We start from the raw sequence: 13,978 nt of genomic DNA, 5'->3' as shown, positions 1-13,978 counted from the left end.
CTGCTCAAGCAAACATTTTGTGAAAACCAGCAGTGCAAGCAATGAGTGTCCGAAGCTTGCTCCTTCCTCTCAATTGCCTTTGTTGAGTGGCTGCTTCCTACCACTGGGTGCTTTCGTTTTTCCAGGACTATTTTATTTGAGACTTTACAAAAAGGGATCAAAACTGCATTCTTATTCCATCTCCAACAATGATTAGCAGTTGGTTTCCCCACTTAAGTGATTCTGTGGAAGAAAGCACACCAAATGGACTATTCCATTTTGCAGTTTGGGGTCACTCAATGAAGGCTGCTTTTTTGTCCCCTTTTGCTTTTTTCAAGAGCAGCTTATCTTTGTATTCACAACACAGTCATCATGGCAAACAAATGGACACAAATGCGGAGCTATTCCTTAATTGCATGCCATAACGATGTTGCCAACAGCTCTCAGTCTTCTTTGAGGAAAGCAGGATAGAAACATACATGGAAATCAGTTTATTAAACGTAAACTTCATGCTTGTAAATTAGCATTTTTATAAAAGTATAAAACTGATCAAAGACAAACTATATTAAAAGAGCATCAACTTCAGCTATTGTATTTATAGGAGTGCTTTTTGCAATGCTGTCCTTTATACATATCGGCTTCTGTTTATTCATGCGTAACAAAAATAGTAGATGAACCTAGAAAACAAAACAAAACTTCATACAGGACTCTCAGGACTTGTTCCAAAGGCCTCAGTACCTTTCCAAAAATTTAAGAATTGTTTAGCACTTGTCTTGAATTATTCAATAGGAAATGTTCTGAACAGGCAACCAAAGACTACAGAAATGTGATTTTAATACAGCATTAAACAAGCTTCAACCTTGAAATGAGAAATGTACATCTTTAAAGAAACCATACTAGCTCGATTCATCAAAAAGGCAATTTATTGTTTCTTAGCTTTCTTGCTTCGCAGTGCAGTTTGATGAATCAAATGGATTTTAGTCCATACAATTCAGTTCTACAAACTTTCCGAGCCTGTGAAGGGATCTGGCCAATCTGGCACTCTTTCTGATGCTGATAAAAAGATACTCAGCATGGCTTAGGGAGATATTCAGCACGCTTGAGATTTACTTTTGTGTGTAATATTTTGTACATTGCCAAACTTTGAAGAATGGAGGCCTTAGTACTTATCTGTTCAAAATATACTCTTTAGTAATGGCCATACTCTTAATTCCCATATAATTAGAGGTATGAGCTGAGAACCAGGACACTAAGCATTCAACCCCTGCTTCTGCCACTGCCACTCTCTGTGACTGGGAGAGTCACTTTATCTCCCATTGGCAAAGGTACCCACAAACTATGCGTGCCAGCATATACTCGTGTAGATGGCCACACATTCTTGTACCATAGTATTTTCTAAGCCGTGTGCACGATATATACGTGTTTTATAAAATACGCATATCTCAACCTCGAAACAAATGCGTATATTTTGGCTTATGCACAATTACATTCGATGTATTGAAAGAATATATATCGATGCATTGAATGCGTGTGCTTTTCCTATCTTTAAAATATACATGCATATATTTTACGCATGAAAGTAAAGACCTGATCTGGACACGCAAGTCAGCCAATTTTAAAACATGCGATCAAGGAACTTACCAGTTTTACTAATTAATTCACTAGTTCGTCATAAGGACCTTCCTGGTTCTTCAGCCTGAACTTCCCCCAGATCTCCTACCCATTCAGGACTATACAATAACCTTGTTTAATATCGCTTATGCCAGATAATTAGCAGGTATAAAAAATCTGCAAGTAAAATGGAAAATGCACACACGTGTCTTTTAAAATAACAACTTATGTGTGTATTGGCCCCACCAGAGAACGCCCCTAGACTGCCTCTTATAAGCATGTAAAAATGAAAAAATACACACATTTTTGACTTTTATAAAATATAGATGCTACTTATGCTAATTTTTATGCCTAATGTTTTAAAAATTCACCTTTTAAGACTGCAAGGTCATTTGGGCAGGGCTCATTGAATGCAAACTCTTAACACCATTTACCCATCTCTTCATGCATCTCTGTCCTGCCTTAATAAGTTGGCGAGTCGTTTCCTGTCATTTCTGCTACACCAGACTAACACGGCCATCCCTCTGAAGACTTCTTACCATACAGCACCACACAAGTATTCTTCTTACTATTTTTAAACAAATCCACTCTTCAGCAGATGTTACATATCCCAAGTACACAAATCTAAGCAGCAGCTTTCAGAGAAATGTAAATATGAAACAGAAATCAGAGTGATTAATGTTACCAGCTACCAAGTGAGTCATCTAAAAATCTTTGCATAGTAATTCTGCAATAAGCAATTTTGGTTCTATTAAAGTTCAGCCCTTGCATGGACATGCCAGCTGACTGTACAGTTAGCAGTAATGAATGACTCATCCTGCACCGCTGCCTCCAATGTTCTTGGTACACAAGTTTGCCAATGGTTGTATTTTTTTTTTCAAAACCCAGTGCTACCCCGGAATCCATATGGACCCTGACTGATTATTTCTGGCTGTCTGACTTAAAACTGGTTAATATAATGGCAACTGATGTTCTCTCTAAATGCAAATGGAAAATGTCTTCCCGACTGCTTACATTTCACTTCTGCAGAATGAACACATACTTCCAGAAATGATCAGGAGAGCTGCTGTTCCACATTAAAGGCTGACTAAAAGCTGCAATGACCCAACCTTACAGTCTCCCTTTGATTTTGCATCTCATCCTTATATGCCTCTAAGGATCAAAGTTGAAGAGAAATAACAATGGAAACAGCAAAATAATTCTAATGAACAAATAATGCTGGGATACGGAGCTGCACTAAAAATGACTTTTATAAAGGGCACTTGATGGATCTGGAGTGGAAGGTTGGCCCAGGAACGGTCTCCCACGCCACGCTCCATACAACAATATTTCACAGAAAATCCTCCTTACAAGCAGGTGGCAGAGGCAGAGTTAGAGTTCAATCTGTGTCTGATGCAAGCCTCACTTGAACTCAGTGAATATTCTCATTCTTGCAAATAATTTCTGGAAATAATCACACATTGAGACACTTTGCTGCCCGGATCTAGCAGATATCACGGGTAGGGCGCTACTGCTGGGCTCTGCATGTCAGCAGGACTTGTATCGTACCCTAACTTCTTCATATCCTTGGTGACGACATTGAAAGAAATAGTCACAAAGCCTTGCGACCTCACTCTGGTTACTGAAAAGAAGAGAGGAGAAGGACATGAGCTTATGATATCTACATGAATGTGCTTCTTCTACTGGAAGTTTCACCATGTCATGAAAATATTCAGAAACTTTGCTTGGGGCTTTGGGTTTTCAGAGATGTCTTCCAGCACAGCACAGTTACTTTCCAAACCCCTCTCTCCCCAATTTGAGTTTTTTTGTGGAAATCAGGATTTTTCAGATTTTCATCCAGCCCTTATCCCTCTGAAACTGATGCAGCTGCGGTCGGGCACCAAAGGCAGTAAAAACCCTTCCCACCTCCCAGAAAAAGAAAAGATAAAGCAAAGGCTCTGCATCCGGTGCATCAAGTTTCAGAATTTCCACAGGAAGAGTTTACACAGCCCCTCAATTGCAGTGCGAAAAGTGGAGAATACGGAGATTTTACAGAAGCAATTCTGTTAGTAATGGGGCACTTCAGGGGGTGCGATGATGAATCAGATCCACACAGGGAGCTTAAACCAAGGAAAAATCATCGCTTTAGGAAAGGAGAGGCCTTGAACAAAAGCAAATTCTTATTATTTAAGCAAAACCAAGTCTGCACTTAAGTCAATTATATTTGAGAATGCAACCCTTAATTAATGCAAAATGATGGCCGATGACTAGCGGAGACGACGCTAAGAGCAGTCAAATCATTTTCCCAAACTGAAGCCATTCACAGCTCCTCTGCCTTATTACTTTGTAATAATGGAAGTGCTTTCATTTCACCTGTGGAAATCAGAGCTCGGACCGCTTCTCTCTCCATCTGACTCTGGCTAAAAGCCCCCGTGTGGTCTGTAAAGGTGCTCTTGGGGGTAGAGTGGTCTTTTGTCCAGAAAATTACTCGCAGACAAAGGCACAAATCTCTGTGGGTAATTTTTTTCTTAGGCAATAATGAAAGCAAATCTACACATATAGGTCTCACTTCATTACCTCACCAAGGTCAAGGGTCAAAGGGGCTGGGCTTCTGAAGTGGCCTTTCTGAAAATTTACTAGGGCTTTGTGCTTACGTTTAGGTTGGTAAATTTAGAAACCTAAAATGTGGTGGTGATGGGGGTGGGGATTTTCAGCACCAGGTACCTAACTCATAGCAGGCCTCAGTTTTCCTTTACTGGCAGGCCATTTCAAGCTTTGTCCTCTTCCTGTATGATGATTATTACCAGACCAATGTTTAATAGAGCACCATGTGCTAGTATAAAGGTTTCCAACAATCCACACAGCCAGCAAAGCCAGCAAGGCTAATGTCTAAAACACCCAGGCTCCCCTTGCTCAATGGTTGTTTTCTTTTTTGCCACTTCTACTCCAATCTTCTTAGCAGCCCAGAGCAGCCGCACCACCACTGCAGGCAGGTCCAGTACCATTACCCCTATCGGATACCCTCATGGCCTGCGGATCTTTTCCGGGATGGCATTTCTTACTGAGCTTGAGGAGATGCCCTTGGAGCTTCTTTGCATTACAGGGAAAGCTCTGCAGTTTAGGAATGAGTTTTCCAATTCTTCATTTCCATTTTAGTTTTCTGCATAAATTACCTGGAGGGTGACTTTCCCCAGGGATATGGTCCCCCTCTCCGCATGTTGCATCGCAAGACACACACCTTTACCTGCTTAGTGCAGAAATGTTCCCAGGGAGGGATCAGGTGTCGGAAGAGAAGAACACAGAGTCTGGCCTGGGAAATCTTTTGGCAATAATCAAAGCTATTGGTGAGAACTAGAGATGTGAATCGGAACCAGAATCGGTTCGGATTTCAGTTCCGATTCACATCTCTAGTGAGAACCCTGCAAGGCAAATTGCCTTCGCTGTTGATAGCACTGCGGGGAGTTTAATTATTGTCCCCATGTTGTAGATGCACAGACCATAATGGATACTAACATATGACAAGCGAATTGTAATGGATGTAAGAAAGAGAGAAAATTGTGTGGGGGAATTACATTCCTTTCACAGTAATAAATCTCTTCTGTTGTATTTGTTCCATAATAGTCCCAGCCCGCTGCCCTTACAGCACCTTCCCTACTCCCAACCTTCTTCCACCCAAAAGCCCCTGCGCTCCAGCACTTCCCAACTACGATCTGCAGTTCTCTCAGCGGTTACCCCCGCACCACCCATCACCTGCAGGTAAGACGTGCTGATCCCTCCTGCAGCCTGCAGCCTGCTGCTGCTATCACCTTCATTCACTGCAGATGGACACCCTGTGGTGTCCCAGTAAAGTGCAGGTAACCTTGTAGGACTGCCTGCTTCAGCCTAAGGCTGCAGGTAAGACGGGCTGATCCTCCTGCAGCCTGCAGCCTGCTGCTGCTATCACCTTCATTCACTGCAGATGGACACCCTGTGGTGTCCCAGTAAAGTGCAGGTTATCTTGTAGGACTGCCTGCTTCAGCCTAAGGCTGCAGGTAAGACGTGCTGATCCTCCTGCAGCCTGCTGCTGCTATCACCTTCATTCACTGCAGATGGACACCCTGTGGTGTCCCAGTAAAGTGCAGGTTATCTTGTAGGACCGCCTGCTTCAGCCCCTATTTTGTATCAGAGTTGCAGCTGCTGGTCTGTAAGGGTCTCTTCTTCTGCCAGGACTGGGAGGGAAAAGCACATGTAGGTACTCAAAGAGTCGAGCCTCAGGTTGCAGGCCCCTGACTCACGTTCGTTCGAGAATCAGCTGAAACGCCTGCTACTTTGTTCCCTCGGTAAAGATTCTGCTTCTCACGCTCAGCATCCCCGAGAACCTCCTTCCCGCGCACCTGCAGCCTGCAGGGAGCTCGAACAATTAAAACGGCTTCAGATAATCACACAGTACCTTCTCTTCCTTCTCCCTGTGCCACCACCTTTGGATCTGTGAACTCCGGACGTCTTCCCATGAACCAACTGAAAAGAAAGACGTTACAGGTCCTTACGCTAGCAGGCACTGCCAGATTCCCACAGAGAGCAGAGTTTTGACAAATGATGACATTTTCTTTACGATTTCAGACTTGAACCAGCCCAAAAAACCATTCATTCTCTAGAAACAGGGCTCTAATGATGTTGTTGCTTTTTTGACTTACATCCACTTCTCACTGATTTATCTGGAACAAGCCACTTATGGAGGGATGAAAGCGCCAGAGAGTGTGCAGCCTGCATCAGCTTCTTTCTTAACAGACTGGGACTGAGCATGTGAATATAAATTAGGAGGCTAAATTCAGGGGCAGTTTCAGATGACAATTTAGGGACTGAGAATAGTTGAAGACAAGAAGATCAAGGGGTCAGTTTTCCAAACCTTGCACTCATGAAGCCTCTTTTGTATGGTGCTGTATAACTTGCCCATTTTCTTTTTTCAGAAAATAATGAATTTACTGCTTTCTGAGGGCTCCTGATCAGCTGACCACCATTTCAGAGAGAAACTGATCAAGGCAGCAGCACACTGGTGCAAAAAAGCAACAACAAAATAAGAAAAAAATGATACCCGCAGCACGCCAAGAAAATCATCGATCTGGAAATACCACTAAATACATTTATCACATTATGGGAGGTTTTAGGTCATGATAAACTTCCCTCAGAGCTTGCAGGCAGTTTAAATGCCTTCTCCACGTGCTCTCCTTCACCTCTTCTTCCTACATCTGTATTGCGCTCTGTCCATGTGATTTGTCGGATTACTATGGAAACCTGACGCTATAAAGCACCTGCCTACAAAAAACTGAAGGCCCACGCACAGACAGCAATGGGACTGAAACACATGATAGCACTGTCCCAATCGGGTTATCATAGCCAATAACGTTCCCTGATCTGCTGATGACTTAACCAAAGTCAGGTGCCCATGGCTGACTCCACAGTAAAGTGAGTACCTGTTATAAAGGAAGGCGAAAATCAAAGAGCTACAAAGAGGATGTTAACGAAAATGCCATGCAGAGGGTCCCTGAGTTGGTCGGAGCTGGGGGTGCTGCGGAGGCAGCGTTCACAGATCCCAGAGAACGACTCATGGGCACTGCTGGAGGAGACACCTGGTGGCTGGATTCAGGGCCTGTGACTGCAGGGCTCCAGAAGGCAAGGGCCATCCCTGCAATGATTGGACTACATGTTGGAAGGTGATATAAAAGTGGGGGGACAAAATCCCAGATAGTTGTGAGTGAAAGCTCCGATTGAGTTGGAATTAAAAAGGAGTAAAAAAAAAAAAAAAAAAGAATCATGGAAGGCAAGCCACATAAACTGAAGCCAGATGAGATCCCACTGCTGCCTCAGAAATGTATAAATAGGAGTTCTCAAATCTGAACTAGTTTTTGTGTAATCCCACATCCGAGAAAAGGTTGGCTCTCATGTCTGTACGACCTAACTTCTGCACAGCTCAAGATCCATAGTAAGCGGCCATCTCATTACGCTCAGTCAAATGTCCTGCAACTGAAGAGAATCACAAGTAGCTTTAATGAACTTGGGGATTTGTCCTATAATACTGAGCAACTGGGGCAGAAGCATTTAAACTTTTACAAATTTTGGATAAAAGTAGATAAATGTCCTGGGTAAGTGAGAACCTATTACCTCCCACGTTTCTCTCTCTCTCTCTCTCCTACAGTACTGTCACATCCCCATCTACTTTTGGTATGAGAACAGTCTCCTGATCTCTGAAAACTAGCACCCTCCCTATGCCAGCAGGGCTTGCTTTATGTGAGGAATAGAGGGCCCGTTTCCCCAGCTTTTCAGATTATAATATACCGTTGTTTGGTTTTCCTTTGATACACATCTACATCCCTCTCAACCAATGCAACCAAGGGTATTAATTGCTGAGTTACTGATGGGTGAAATAAAAGAATTCTTCAATCTTAAATCACCTTGATCGTTTCCCACCTACAGATCTGAGCCAATTACTTGTGATTTATGACAAAAAAGGATTTAAGTTTGAACTGTCTTTCAAATTTAAACATACCAGCTTCAATTTCAGATTTATTAGACAGGCATTTAATTCCCTTGGTAAGTACTTTCTCTTCTTCCTGTCAGCTACATACATTGAGGACCAAAATTTCTCTTGTTTTTTTCTTTCTGGGATGAAGGGAGCGACTTCGACCCTATTTTTTTTTTTCTCTGAAATAGCTCTAAAAAAATGGAGATCTGCTCGAATCTAATTCATTAGAGCCTTCTCCCTGAAAAGCCAAAGCTTTCTGCCCACGATGTCATCTTTGCCCTGCCCAGGGTGTGACTTATTTGCCACCCTATGACATCAAATGCCAAGGGCGAGCATTTGGATAAGGTATTTAACCAGAGATTTGTTTTCTAATGGATCAGCAAGCCCTGGGGAAAGTTTGTAAAGAACCGAAGCACTGGCTGTAAGGTTATAAGCATTTACTGCTCTCAGAGGTTTGATTAACTTTAGTGTATCTACTGGAGTGCCTGGATTGATTTTCTGATTTATTCACTGTTTCAGACATCAGGACTAACAGGAACGGAGTTAATGCCTCACTGGAGATTGCACAGGTGTCTGCTTATACTTGGCGACTGCTAATGTGGGCTGGGGATTTCACAGAACTGACTCCCAGCTCGCCGAGGGGTTCTTGGAGGAAAACAGATTATCCAGTAACTAAGGGAACCTATGCAACAGCACGATGAAGGCAGCTGCTCGGTACATCTCGTCAGATTCCTGCTTTCTCTCAAAAGGCAGGAAGGGACCACTCTATTTACATGGATTTCACCAATTAGTGAATAAAGCTGTACAAAGGACAGCACTAATACGAAGCACGGCTCATCTAAAGGGTCGGTTCCATTTTAGAGCCGCTCACCTAACAAGCTAAATAATGATATCAGTGGGACTGGAGAAACATCCGTTTCCCAACCACAGGGGGGAAAAAAGCCAGGTTTTAAGGAAAAAAAACAACTCATCATAGGCTAAATGGTCTATCCATTTCATTTTAAAACCCAACAAAAGTAACGAGGCTTGGAAAAACTCAGGAAATAGGAATATAAGAAAAACCGACATACGAAACAGTGCACGTACATCATCAGGCCGTGAAAGGGAGAAGGTTCAAAACGCACCTGCCCTCCAGCTCTCTCAGTGTCGCTCGAGGACCGCAAACCACTTTTAAATTTGTGTATCCAATGCATTGCTTTCAACATCAGTGCAAAACAGAGGTAAATAACTTTCCAAGCACAGAGCAGCACTACACTGAGCTGGGTGGGGCGGGCTGCGTTAAATCGGGTAAGGAAGTAACAAGGGATATATTTTTCATACAGGTTCACTGCAGACTTCTGTTCCTGTTAGACATTTCCGTTGTCGATGATGTGCAGGGAACTGCAAGCATTGAAATCCGCACTCTCTTCCCCACCAAACATCCCTTGTGGCTTGTTATAAAACTCCTGAAGCAAGAAACAGCAGGCGGGCACAGTGAAGATAAAAAGCAAGGCTGGAGATTAGAGCAAATGTTCCTAGATTAACGGGACTGAGGTGGATGTAAAGATGCACACGTCTGGGACTTCCTTTTCGGATATTTGGCTAGGTGTGGTGTATGCTGCTCCCAAACTTCTTCCTGAGGTACAACAGCTGGGATGAGACTAAGTTATGAGGCTTCTGGAACCTGGAGCTACTTGGTGACTCAGAGGCAGGGTCTCTGTTTCCTGAATATTACGTCTGCTAATGCTGAAAAACTCTACCGGTGAGGGCAGTAAGACAGGGGACTCCAAAGGAGGAGATGTGATCCTAACCTTCCACATTTATCTTCTGCCCAGAAACAGTGGCATCCATGAATGAGGAGGAAAGGTACAAGAGTGCGCATCTGGGTCTTGCTCAAGTTCCTTCTTTTGTACTGTAAATAATGGAGATGTCTTGGAACGCCTCAGCATTATTTCTGATGGAGGCCCTGTCCACTGGTGTCGCTGCTGGGTCACTTTTTTGAACGTTTATTTTGTGTAGTCTTTTTGTAAGTACTCGTGTAACATCTGCTAATTGATGCAGGGTTGAAGCCCTGATGACTGGCACTACTGCCCACAAGGTTCAAACCTGTGCTAATTCAACCCTTTATTGGGTTGGTATCCTTTTGAAAATTAAAGAGAACACACTTAAGTGCAACTTCTGGGAACACTGCCTTTTACTGCAGGTGAAAATTGCACACAAAGAGCGGCTTTAAGCAGTATACAGGGCGGACAATTTTCTGAAAGTCCCTTCCTGCAAAGTAAAGCACTGTTTTACCTGTGGAAATAGCTTGGAAAATTTCCTGCTAATTAGTGAAGCAAAACAAAGGTGCAAATACAGTAAAGTAAATAAGGACTTGATACAGTTCCGCCTGCTGCAGCCTCCTCTCCACCAGGGATCCTCAGTGAGCACCGCTCCCAGCTGTGCACGTTATCTCCTTACTGACCCCCAGCCCGTCCAGTCCCTCAGTGCCTCTTTATTGAGTTACCTCAGCTCTCTGACTTGGCCAGCCTTGCCTTGTGGCCTACCCAAGCCTCCTGTCTTGCCATAAGAACATAAGAACATGCCATGCTGGGTCAGACAAAGGGTCCATCAAGCCCAGCATCCTGTTTCCAACAGTGGCCAATCCAAGTCACAAGAACCTGGCAATTACCCAAACATTAAGAAGATCCCATGCTACTGATGCCAGTAAAAGCAAAGGCCATTCCCTAAGAAGTTCATGGACTGCTCTTCCAAGAACTTATCCAAACCTTTTTTAAACCCAGCTATACTAACTGCACTAACCACATCCTCTGGCAACAAATTCCAGAGCTTGTGTGTTGAGTGAAAAATAATTTTTTCAGATTATTTTTAAATATGCTACTTGGTAACTTCACGGAGTGCCCCCTAATCCTTCTATTATCTGAAAGAGTAAATAACCAATTCACAGCTACTCGTTCAAGACCTCTCATAAGAACATGCCATACTGGGTCAGACCAAGGGTCCATCAAGCCCAGCATCCTGTTTCCAACAGTGGCCAATCCAGGCCATAAGAACCTGGCAAGTACCCAAAAACTAAGTCTATTCCATGTTACCGTTGCTAGTAATAGCAGTGGCTATTTTCTAAGTCAACTTAATTAATAGCAGGTAATGGACTTCTTCTCCAAGAACTTATCCAATCCTTTTTTAAACACAGCTATACTAACTGCACCAAGCACATCCTCTGGCAACAAATTCCAGAGTTTAATTGTGCGTTGAGTGAAAAAGAACTTTCTCCGATTAGTTTTAAATGTGCCCCATGCTAACTTCATGGAGTGCCCCTAGTCTTTCTATTATCCGAAAGAGTAAAAAACAGATTCACATCTACCCGTTCTAGACCTCTCATGATTTTAAACACCTCTTATCATATCCCCCCTCAGTCGTCTCTTCTCCAAGCTGAACAGCCCTAACCTCTTTAGTCTTTCCTCATAGGGGAGCTGTTCCATCCCCTTTATCATTTTGGTTGCTCTTCTCTGTACCTTCTCCATCGCAATTATATCGTTTTTGAGATGCGGCGACCAGAATTGTACACAGTATTCAAGGTGCGGTCTCACCATGGAGTGATACAGAGGCATTATGATATTTTCCATTTTATTCCCCATTCCCTTCCTAATAATTCCTAACATTCTGTTTGTTTTTTTGAACACCACAGCACACTGAACCGACGATTTCAATGTGTTATCCACTATGACACCTAGATCTCTTTCCTGGGTGGTTGCTCCTAATATGTAACTACAGCAACGGTTATTTTTCCCTATATGCAACACCCTGCACTTGTCCACATTAAATTTCATCTGCCATTTGGATGCTCAATCTTCCAGTCTTGCAAGGTCCTCCTGCAATTTATCACAATCTGCTTGTGATTTAACTACTCTGAATAATTTTGTATCATCTGCAAATTTGATAACCTCACTCGTCTTATTCCTTTCCAGATCATTTATAAATATATTGAAAAGCGCCGGTCCAAGTACAGATCCCTGAGGCACTCCACTGTTTACCCTTTTCCACTGAGAAAATTGTGGCTTCCTGCCTTGCTCTTCAGCCTTCCAGGCTCTCCTGCATTGCTCTAGCTCTGTCTTGTGCCCTATTGGGCTTTCTTGTTTACTGTTGTGTATCCTAGTTCTATCCTTGTCCAGTCCTTGTTCACTCCTGTCCTTGACTTGTTCAGTTCTTGTTCTGCCAGCCCGGTCCTGTCCCTTGTCTGTTTCCCAGGCCTTGCCCTTGGTTCAGTCCTGCCTATCGTCTGGATCCAGCTCCAGACTGTGATGTTCTGCAGGACCCAAGTCCCTACCGGCCCCCAGAACCCAAGGACTCGTTACGCAGAATACCAGCGCCAGTCCTGCCCTTCTGCAGGGATGCTCCCTGACTCCAGCCTGCCAGACCATGACAGGAATAGCTTAAGTTTTATTTTCCATGTTCCTTCCCTCCCACTTCGTTGTAAAATTACTTGAGTGTTGGGAAAGTTGCTTACATAATGTGACGTTCACATCATTTCCCCGTAATCCACCAAATCACAGTGGCCTCTATTCTGTGAAATCCAGAGCTGTGAAAATCTGCATGCAAGAGTAAAACATCACTGGACAGAAGTGAATTCATCCCGTGGCCCTACATGCGTCCGGGTACTTTGCAATCTGGAACAGTTGAGGCCACTTCAAGGAAAAATGAATGCTGCTGCTTCCATGAAGGCAAGGGTCTCAGGAGAAGATAACACATGACAGTCATTAACAAGACAGGATATCAGAAAAGTGGTTCCAAACCTTTTTATCTTTTCAAACATTTCAGACTGCTGTCTCCTAGTAACGCTATTAGATAGTAATGCTTTTGCAGCTGGAACAATAGAATTTATGCAATATATTAGACGCAAGGGAATAAGCTTAGTTTAATTTTGCATAACAGCAAAATATGATCCTACACTATAACTTATTTAAAAAGCTGCAATGCAAATATAAACACAATGTGAAGGCAACAATAAGTAAATAAAACAACCTGCAGAGCATACAATTTAAGAGAAGGCTGTAAGAATGGATAAGATGCATCGGAGATGGAAACACAAGCAACAGCAAAGAGAGGTCATGAGCTGGGGGTTAGCGAAGCTCTGCAGAGAAGTGGGATTTGAAAAGGGAGGACATTTTGCAAATGCCTTAAAATTAAAAAACAAAAAAGAAAACCAGATTCCACAAAAAGACAGAATGTACTGCCGTCATGGACTTTTCAGATAATCACTGCTGATGGGACTGGCACTAATCCCAGCCCTGCCTGTTTAAGAAAGTGGCTGCCATCTCCTGCAGTAATGAAGCAGGAGGCTGTCATGGCTGAGAGAACATGGAAACCCGTTGCCGGAAAGCTGCAGGCTGCATTGCTCAACTGTTTATTTTGGGATCAAAAGTCAGAACTGTTCATGGACACAGCATGATAACGACATTTGAAAGTCAATGCAAGTTCCTGGCCAATTATTTTATTCCTAGGTTTGCTTCTGCCTCAAATAAGGCAATTCCACAACAGGTTGCAGACAAACTCGGTTCAGATTCAGTGAAAGCCATTATATAGCAGCGGTGGAAAAGAAACATTTGCGGTTTCAAACATGTGCTACAGATGGGTTGGCAGTTTAGATTAAAGTGCTCTGAAAAGAGAAATCCCCCATCTATCGCTCATCATGTACCCTTCTTCCTTCCCGTCCAGTCCATCCACTGCAGTGACATGTCTGGCGGGAAGACACAGAATGTAAAATTGGTTCTTACCTGCTAAGTTTCGTTTCTGGAATACCACAGATCAATCCAGACTCCTGGGTTTTGCCTCCCTGCCAGCAGATGGAGACAGAGAAAGCTTCACTAACACTGTACATAACCCAGTGTGCCCCCTGCAGTCCCTCGGTATTGACCTGTACCCAAACCAAGA

The 13,978-nt window shown here is 43.2% G+C and overlaps 1 protein-coding gene across 3 annotated transcripts in view; it reads right to left on the bottom strand.

Moving 5' to 3' along the window:
* Window positions 1-455: 455 nt before the first annotated feature.
* The window catches only part of B9D1 (B9 domain containing 1), a 34,884-nt gene continuing 21,361 nt past the window's right edge, over window positions 456-13,978 (bottom strand). For 2 of the 3 annotated variants that reach the window (XM_029576900.1, XM_029576901.1), the window contains 2 exons: window positions 5,999-6,066; window positions 456-3,211 (listed from right to left, as the gene is read on the bottom strand). In XM_029576900.1, coding sequence (XP_029432760.1) covers window positions 3,084-3,211; window positions 5,999-6,066 — 196 coding nt within the window. In that variant the 3' untranslated portion in view covers window positions 456-3,083. The remainder of the gene's footprint in view (window positions 3,212-5,998; window positions 6,067-13,978) is intronic. The other variant, XM_029576903.1, reaches the window with a different exon arrangement.

The sequence above is a fragment of the Rhinatrema bivittatum genome, chromosome 14 (genome assembly GCF_901001135.1).
Source record: "Rhinatrema bivittatum chromosome 14, aRhiBiv1.1, whole genome shotgun sequence".
NCBI classification, from domain to species: domain Eukaryota; kingdom Metazoa; phylum Chordata; class Amphibia; order Gymnophiona; family Rhinatrematidae; genus Rhinatrema; species Rhinatrema bivittatum.
Note: the sequence above shows the minus strand (reverse complement) of the source record. Positions and strands in the feature narration are given on the sequence as shown.